Consider the following 9,666-nt stretch of genomic DNA (forward strand, 5'->3'; position numbering starts at 1 on the left):
AGGAGAGTGTCCAGTATGACTTAAAGGTTAGACTACGCTTACCTAGTATACCCTTGGATTATACAGCTTGGATCTACAATTGATCTTTTAGCCCTTCCTACAAATGCTGTCAAATAGTGCTTATCTACAGAATGGTGGGTAACTCTGTATATGCGTATGCATGTGTGCGTGTGTGTGTGTGTGTGTGTGTGTGATCTCATCTGCATGAAAGCTGGATTTCAGTCTCACCCACCTTTCCGTTCAGATGCATCCTAAACCCTAAAAAGTTTCTGAGTAGTTGACTTAACTGTCACAAATCTCACTTAATTTCATTTTCAGCTCATTTGCCATGTATTCATCTTACTCTAAGCCCTTCTTTTAGTGTCTATTATTTCTTTATTCTTAGTTCCAGATGTCATGGTTATCTAGTTTCTTGGCATAGCTTGCTAGGGGTTGACTTGCAGAAGTCAAGTAGACAAAACAACAAAGAAAATCTAGAGAGACTGTCACTGAGGGAGGAAGAAGTAGAAGGCAAAAAGCAGACATAGGAATGGATTAAGTATAGCCACTGAGTGATGTGAAGGGTAAAAGCCGGATAAGTATCCTAGATCTCATCAGTCCCTGAGGGCATCGCTGAATTAGAGAATATAGTCTTTGATGTCCATAATGCACAGTTTGAGTCATCATGAGATGATTCAATTATATTCATTAGAGTCTGTGTGGGAAGACAGGTAAGTACTGTGGAGTCCTTGCTAGAAAGATTTCCTTTAAAAATGGTTAAGATTCTTAAAGTTTGTACGTAAGGAATGAGATTTAGTTATAATGAAAATTAACTTCTATGAAATATGTCATTTCCCAATATGTCAGATAAATGAGATATTATGCACATAATCCTAGCATAAAAGAAATTCTCTGTTCCCCAATTATGTAAGAAAACGGAAATATTGATTTGGGTACTTTCTATGTCATTGTTGAAAAGCGGGTCAAGTAGATAGCGTTTTGAGGGTCTTCTTTAAGAGCTTCTCCAACACATTATTTGCACATAAGTTTTTTTTTTTTTTTTTTGGTGAGGATTAAATGATTGCTTAGCAGAGTGCCTGGCACATCATAACTTCTTATCATGATTATTACTGTGATTTTATCCATTTTTCGTCTCTTAATTTCCTGTGACTATTTAGTTTTATACTGTATATCTTTCATTTCTTAGTTTTAATTCATTTGTGCTTTTGTGTGTCATGTATTAAATGACATTAAATCAAATACTTTCTATAAGTATTCTCAGAGTTATCATAGATGGTTGTACTAGAATAAAGGAAAACAGTTGGCAGCCATCCTTTTGTGTGTGTGTGTGTGTGTGTGTGTGTGTGTGTGTAGCCATAGCACTACATGATAGTGAAATACTCTCCAAAATTTGGAAGTGAGGGAAATAGAGCTGCTCTTAAAAGGTAAGCTGTACAAAGTTATCCTCATAAGAGAAAATGAGACAGAGCAGTAGTTTTATTTAAAAAGTATTAGCTCATGTGATGTGATAAGCACTGGGTGTTATACTATATATTGGCAGATAGAATTTAAATAAAAATTAATAAATAAAAAGTATTAGCTCAAAAAAAAGTGTTAACTCATTCAAATATAAACAGCTTTAATCCTAAAGGATATACTGACCAGGATCTCACTAGTGAAACAGAAAATGTGCTAGGAATATAAGACAGATGATATTTAATATAAGGAGTTGGTTACAAGTGTGTTGGAAGGGCTACAGAAACAAAAAGGGTGATTCTCAGTGCCCTGGTGTTCGGCTTCCAAGCCGGCCTCATCTGCTGCTAGCTGCCAGATTTGCTGATTTGATGCTTCAACCATCAAGAGGCGCTACCCCAGCCTGAGCTAATATGTCACCCAGAGTCCATCCCTGAAGAAGCTGGAAATGCCAAAGAGGCATTTCTGCAGCTGGCACTACCTGAGGCCATGGCTGCTTTGTCCCTCCGCTGACCTCTCAACGGTCAGCAAAAGCCTCAGCTCTTGGAGCTGCAAGTTGGACATTTTCTTTCTTCCTGTTTCTGCCCTCTTTGCAGCACCTCCCATTGGTGAGATCCAAGAGGAAGCCAACAAGCCACAGGGCTGCAAGTCAGAGGATGGGGTTTTAAGCCCAGCATACAGAGCAGACTATAGACGTGTGGATGTGGGGCTGTGGGTAGGTGAATTAGATGAATAACCAGTTTATTCAGCACCCATGCACACGCTTCCTTCTTCCATTAGTTTCCATGAGCAGCAGCAACCACTGCGTGCTTCCGCCTAACATCCTACTGTGCTTTGTACAATGAAGGAGCTCTCGCCCTCCATCATCGTATCAACGCCTGGGGAGTGTTCATTCCCCTTGAGTTTAGAAACAACCTACCTAGATATCCTGCAACCTAGAAACTAAGATAAAATATCTACTAGCTTTCTCTATATACATCAATAGGGAAAAGGGGAGAGAAAATTAGTTATTATGTACAAATCTTTATGTAATAGGAAAGAAATAAAGCATGAAATAACACCTGTGATTCTTATTTCCATAACTAGTTTAAGGCCACAGTTGATGTTTATAACCTCGTCTCTTGGCCCTCAGCCAGTAGTTCATCTGTTTGGGATTCTTGACCTAGTAAGGTAACCCAAACCTTCATTACTGCAGGGTGTATGTGCTTAGTGTCAGCATGCAGCAGGAAGCTAATTTCTCCTTCCACATAGTAACCTTTTCCTTTCCTATTGATATAGTTGCATGAGGATCCCAAATTGCCAGGTAAAATTCTGTTTTCTAATTTAGTTTTACCTTGGTTGCAGCCCGCAACATAGATTTTCCTCCTTGTGCCTAGAGAAAGCAAAAATATTTTGGGTAGGCTAAGTGTAATAGTAAGAGGAAACACTCTGGCTACCTTCTCTTGGTTCCCATTTCCACATTGCTCACTACAGAAAAGCCAGCATCAAATACTGATCCTTAGTTCAAATCAGGTGCAGCATCCTATAGGAACCCTCAAATCCACAGGTGGTATCACCCAGCTTGAGCTGTAATGTGCGCTTCAGGAGGCCATTCCAGAAGTCTCTTAGGCTATGGGTTGATGAGGTATATTGTAAGATGAGTAATTTTTATAGTGGTGACTCGCATCCTACTTGTTTTGCTATAAACTAATTTTTACATCAAAAGCAGTTTTATGAAGGATATCCTGACAATGCGTGCAGCATTCTGTAAGTTTGCACATGATGGTGCTGCCAGATATCATGAGCAGGTTCTGAAAATGAGCAACTTCCTCCCACAAGAAAGGAACGCTTAGGAAAAAGCTCCTGGTACCATGGCCCCACCAGTAACACTATCCCTAATGTGATGATGAGTGAAGACTTGCTCTTCCTTTAGGACAAATGAGACCAAATTTGGAGTTCCCAGGCTAAGCATCAGGCCTCTTTGAAGGCAGCTGAATTCCCTGACAACCTTGATTTTGCTAGTCTTTTGTTTCAAAACTCATTCCCTCTCTAAATCTCCTATCTGTGAGCTATTCTTTAATACCATCTTTTTACCAAGTCCCTTTTCCTATCTCAGGTAGCTAGGTATCTCCTTTTCTTGTAGCCTTACATTTTCCCTCTAGATTGGATGCTAATATTTTTACTCTACTGCATGTTCATTAATTTATTCATTTAGTCAATATGTATTAAGTGCCTACTATGTTTGGGGCATGGTGCTAAGCTCTAGAAATACACAGGTGAGGAAGAGTCAAGATTGCCTTGGGGATCCTACAGAGAGGCAATTAAACAGCCACTGTGAAATTAATTTTACTTTGAATGAAGTTCCAATTTAGCTTATAAGCAAAGTTTTATTTCTCATAGTATAACGCTTGATCAGGTTGGGGATTCTGTGATTCCAGGGAACACGGATCCCTAACTTCTTTTTAATGAAAATATTTTGACTGCATAATTCAACTGATTATATTCAATAACTATTTAATCTCTCATATCTCTACTAGTTGATTTCATGAAAAGACACATAGCTTTCCTTCTGAAATAAATTTTAGTAGATCATTAAAACCAGTAAATCATAGCTTCTCGAACCCATTCATGGGTGTCTCATGAATGTACTTTGTGCCATTTGTGCAAGGTGTTTATGGTTAGGTTATGTAATATTGTAGTTGAGACATGGGTTCTGGAGCCAGACCTCCTAGATTCAAATCCTGAATCTAGCTCTGGTCAGCTATGTGATTTCGAACAAGTAACCTAATCCGTCTTGTCTGAATTTCCTCATCTATAAAATGGTGATAATCATATTGCCTCTATTCTGGTAGTGCTGCTGGGAGAGGGTTAAAAAGGAGTTCATACACAACAGGTACTTACAACAGTGCCTGACACATCCTGAGTAATACATAATGCATTAGCAGATAAGGTTATTTGACTTCTAGAGCACATCTATTAAGGATCTCATTTTAGAATGCAATAGAAATTATAAACATGCTTAATTTATTCATGTTTGATCTGGAACACGAATGATAGCTAACATGATGTAACAGGAAGAGTCCCATTCTGAGACTCGTGGGTTCTATTTCTGTCTCTGTACTCATTAGCTTAACAATTTGATATTTAAGGGTTTAATGCCGGTTTGATTCTTAGGAAAGAGATAGGGTTTAGACTGAGGAAAATACCAGATGCTATGATTCAGTATTTCCATGAAATTAGAAATCACGTCAAGAGGTGCTTGCTTTCTTAGGACATTCTTTGCTATTGTCCGGTCACCATACTAAAATCCCATTATTATCTTCCCAGGTGTTATCACAAGCTATGGACTATATCTAGATGGTATATTAATTCACAATTCCTCAGAACTCAGCTATCATGCTTATGGATTTGCTCCTTGGAGCTTACATTCCTTCAGGGTCCGAGCATGCACGGCCAAAGGTTGTGCCCTGGGCCCGCTGGTAAGTATGTGCATTTACATTCTGGGAATGTATTAAATGTCAGATGACAGTGAATATCAAGGAAGAAGTAAGTGGTGGTGACTCATTCTCTGCACAGCGAGGCTTTCAAGCAGGATAGGAGATTTTCTTTTTATAAAATTTTATTTAAGAGTTAGTAAGAGTTTATATTCCACATAAATTTCAGGACTGTGCATAGGTCTAGTGAAGGAGAGAATCTATATTTCACTGAAATTTGTCAAGGTAAGTTGGCCAGTGTAGCAGAAATACATACAATTTTGCTTAATTTAGTCACATATTTACTTAAAGTGGATGTTTTTCTTTCTAATAATGGGCCCAACAAGGTAAGTTTATGATTGAAATGTGAAAACAATCCAAAGTCCCTGATTGCCACGGTGTGGCAACACTACAACCCAACAAGTGGGTCAGACAATTAAAAGTTTGATCTTGCCTCCTCTGATAGAATAAAATATATTTATATCATCAGTGTGATATAGTTTCATAAGAACAATATTTAAAATTGTACCAATATTAGTTTTTGATGTCCACATTTCAGAGATCTATAGTATCTATATTTCGTTAGCAGTTAAAAGGTTGACAAATTATGCTTTTTATTTTTTAATATAATTTTTCAAACTCAATAGTGCATAATTGTCGTAGACTAGCATGACATTCCTTAGTTTCAAAACATCAGATTTTATTTTTGTGCATTTTTCTTAATTAGATTTAGCTTCTTTTAAAGGAAACACTCATTACCTTTAGATATTTTTTGGCAATGTTTGCTAATGCTCTATCATTTTAATGCACTCTGTCTTCATTCAAGAGTGTATTATATAAATATTACCTTGGAAAACAGCTCTACAGTTTAATTCTTTGCTTCCTTCTTTTTGATCACACCTCCCATTTTGTTTCAGAGGTTGGTTGCTTTCCAAGCTGCTAACATCGTCCATCGGTGGAGCGGAGCTGTAGTCTTTATTGCCATTAAGTATTTTATAGCTCAGCCCCTCTGATGGTTACTTACTCTTAAAAGCAGGATTGGCAATAGGCCAGCTTTTCTTCTCCATTCAAAAGAAAAGCAAAAGAAACATGAGAACACTTCACATGAGCTTGAAACCTAGACTCTTTCAAAAATATAAACTGCACCTTGTGGTTCTGGCTACTAAATTGGCTCCCACACTGTCTCCTGATGTTCTGGGAACTTTAAACAGGGGGGGACAGGGTTATTGATCTGCGTCCTGTGCGGATAAGATAGTCGGCGATGTTAGCCTTAAGAAATCAAATGCCACAGCACCCTGACGGGAAGGGAGAGAACAGAATTGGATTGTAAAACCTGCTTTGCCATGGCCTCGTACATTCTAGACTCGGTCCTGATGTAAAGCACCGTTATTTTCTCCCCATGGTACTTTTCTTTATCCTGTGCTCAGTATGCAAACGCTTTTCCCAAGTCAATGATCCATCTCTAATCACTGGGATTGAACAACAATGTCTTTATTTAGAACAAGTCAACTCTGTGCTGCCAAGAAGTTAAAACTGGAGGTCCTCAATTGATTTCTAAAATATTTTTGTGCCAATTACAGTACATATTGGGCCCTTAAGAGATTACGTATCTGAATATTCTAAATCACCCTGGATATCTATCCCAGTCAAAAGATAGTACAGATTCAGATACATATTATCACCTAAGGGTATTCTTTATCTAAAGCCCAGTGTTACACCAAGTGTTTCATTGAAACAAAATATTCATGATTTCTATTTTTAGATCTTTTGCTGGCAGAAATTGAAAAACAAATTTTTGCGAGTCAATGTTTTTGTTCTAGGCGAACCTTTTTTCAGTGACAATTCCTGGTTTTTAGAAAGAGGAGCCTGTTATTTTACTATTTCATGTCATTGTTTTTCATGCATGCAGGGAAATACTAATCCATGTGTTTTTGTGACAAATGAGCTCTGTTCCTGAATGTGGTATGGTTCACCCTCAAAATTGACAAGTTCATATAATAAAGGGGGAAAAAGAGTAAAAAGGACAAATTTGATAAAATAGAATATTTTAAAAATAAAAGCGTATGCATATATATTCCACATTTTTGCCATTTTAATGTAGTATTAGCTCAATATGTTTTGCTTTTAGCCTGATCAAATTTAAGACTTATTTGTGATTCGGAAGGAATTACTCTATACCCATCTGAAAAAAAAAAAAAAAAAAAAAAAAGGATTTTCTTGTAGTTTGCTCATTTCTCATCTGTTTACACAATATATTTGGCTTTTAAAGAAATTCCAATGTTAAAAACAATTTATAATGTCTTTGATCCTAATTTTAAGATGCTTATATGCATTGTCAAATTTAATCCCGTAATTGAAGCTTTATAAATGTTTGAAATAATGAAAAATTAACAGAATAAGCAACAGAGGATAACTTTTTAAAGGTTTTCCTTGTTTTCAATTATATTGTTGAATTATATTAGAGAGAAACCCTTCACATTTTGTGTAGCTATAATAAGATGCATTAAATTTGTCCATAGGATAATCACTTTGCTTTCGTTTGTTTTTTTTTCCACTTAGCCAATGTTAGATAACACTGGTGGAGTCTAAGATTGGGAATTTTATGACTGTGTCTGGCCTTGGAACATTCATTGAATTCAATTCTCCAAGGACCCTCTTAAGGATGAAATGTGAAACTATAGGTCACTGCGGTGTGATATAGTTAAAAAGCTGCTTTGGTTTCTTGGTGATGGCATGTTTAGACACATAAATGCACCTAAACACACATATATACAAGCTCAGCTTTTCACATTTATTATTTACAAAGACACAGATTTGTTATTTAAGACATCTAAATCTTAACGGTAATATGTAATTGTCAAGAAAATCCTACATGGGAAATCTACCCTAAACCTGCTCTTTTTCCCCATGCCTTATTGGCAAATATACTTAGTCTACTAAGCCTCAGATTTTTCAATTATTACAAAAGGAAAATAATGCCCGCTTTAAACAGTATTGCTGTAAAATTTAAGTGAGATATTTATGCAAAGATTGCTGGTACATAAGAGTTTTATTAAGGACGAAAATTTTATTAAAATGTTTGCTTTCACTGCACATTTATTCTAAAAAAAAAAAAATGTTTTCTGTGCCAGGGGAAGTTTCCAGATAAAAGCCAAGCCAGCCTTCCAGAATGCCTTTTCCCTAACATTCTGTTAAGGCAAGGTAGATAAACAAAGAGGTAATTTTTTTTAAGAGACTGAATCAGAGCAAAATGGTACAGTTGCCAAATCTAATGTAGAGTAAAAACGGATGTATTTATCCAGATACTTAAAGAAATTTTTAAAATACATCATTTTGAATCAACCAAATGTTTAAGGATAATAATATAACTATCTGGGATTGCCCTTAATTCTTCAACTTTTTGAATCTCACTTTATTCAAAACACTTTAAAATCATTTTCTATGCAATAATTTGAATTATATACATAGACATAATGAAGCCAATTGCATTGTTATGAAATATTAAAATGATGAATTGATATTTTTCCAGTCAAGTTTCTTTATCATTTTTTGGTACATAGTCATTAGACTAAAAAAAAAAAAAAAAAAAAATGAGTAGGAGTTATAGATCTAAAGAACCCCATAGCCTTTCTCAGTTGAAAATAAAACATGTCGTGACCTCATACTTATTAAAAATTAACACTCTTGTCTTTTTCACATTTATTTTCATAATTGGGAAAGTGTATTCGCCCTAACAAATGAAGGTTTCATAATTGAGAATATTTGCCTGCCTAAGGATTTCGTGTTTGATCACCTTCTGGTGAGGCATGAGCCTGTAGTCTAAGAATAAGGTCAAAATTATCAACGTATTCAATAAATCTTAAAAGGTCAAACATTTGCAAGGATGCCTATGAGTTTGTGGTGATTAGTTAACAAATTTAAGCCAGTTATTAGAAGATGCTAAATATCCTGAACCTCATTTTACTTTCTTGCCACTTTCAACCATCCTCCGGTCACTTAGTCATTTTATTATTAGTTAGCTCCTAAAATCTTCCTGGCCCCTGTGCAGTTAGGGATTATATTTTATTTTGATTATATTTTATTTCGGAGTCCTTCTCTTTAACTAATTCCTCTTTTGCTCTTTTCTGCATAGGTTCATTAACACTATATTAATGAAATTTTCAACTTTTTTGTGATTATACCTTAGGGATGGAGTCAGTCAGGTACATTTATTTCTTGATGTCTGGCATGATACCATCTTTCTGTACCTGGCAGCAACATAGCTCAGAGAACCCTGTGTGTGCACATGTGTTGTGTGCATGCACGTGTGCACACACACACACACACACCCGCCAGCACACAGACACACAAAGATGCTTGGAATGGCCTTTGACAAAGCCCAGAAACCTACCACTCCAGTCAGGAACCTCTGAAAACAGACCTTTTGCATTTCTTCTCTTTTGCAATCACATGAAAATTGTTTTTAAGCGGTCCTAGAAATAGTCTGTGGATATGCACAGCCATGGGCACAGTCACTGTGAGCTGATCCACATACTCTGAAAATATTCACAAACAACCTGCCTTGGTCAGGAGCTCAAATTCTAAGCTTTAACAGCAGGAGGAAGAAAACATGAGGTATGCTTTGATCCTGCTGACAAAATGAAGTATTCATACAAGATGCTACTGTCAAAATAGTTTACTTCACAGCAAAAGAGATTCTTTGAAGAAATATGCTCAAAGTGAAGCATGCACTTATTTTATTTGCAAACAAAAAATAAATCTT

At 36.3% G+C, this 9,666-nt stretch overlaps 1 protein-coding gene across 1 annotated transcript in view; it reads left to right on the plus strand.

Annotated features, from left to right (window-relative positions):
* Positions 1–9,666, plus strand: part of USH2A (usherin) — a 691,295-nt gene that overhangs the window by 369,726 nt on the left and 311,903 nt on the right. Inside the window, exon 35 of the mRNA XM_072814508.1 lies at positions 4,759–4,910. Coding sequence (XP_072670609.1) covers positions 4,759–4,910 — 152 coding nt within the window. The remainder of the gene's footprint in view (positions 1–4,758; positions 4,911–9,666) is intronic.

Source organism: Canis lupus, chromosome 38 (assembly GCF_048164855.1).
Source record: "Canis lupus baileyi chromosome 38, mCanLup2.hap1, whole genome shotgun sequence".
Classification (NCBI taxonomy): domain Eukaryota; kingdom Metazoa; phylum Chordata; class Mammalia; order Carnivora; family Canidae; genus Canis; species Canis lupus.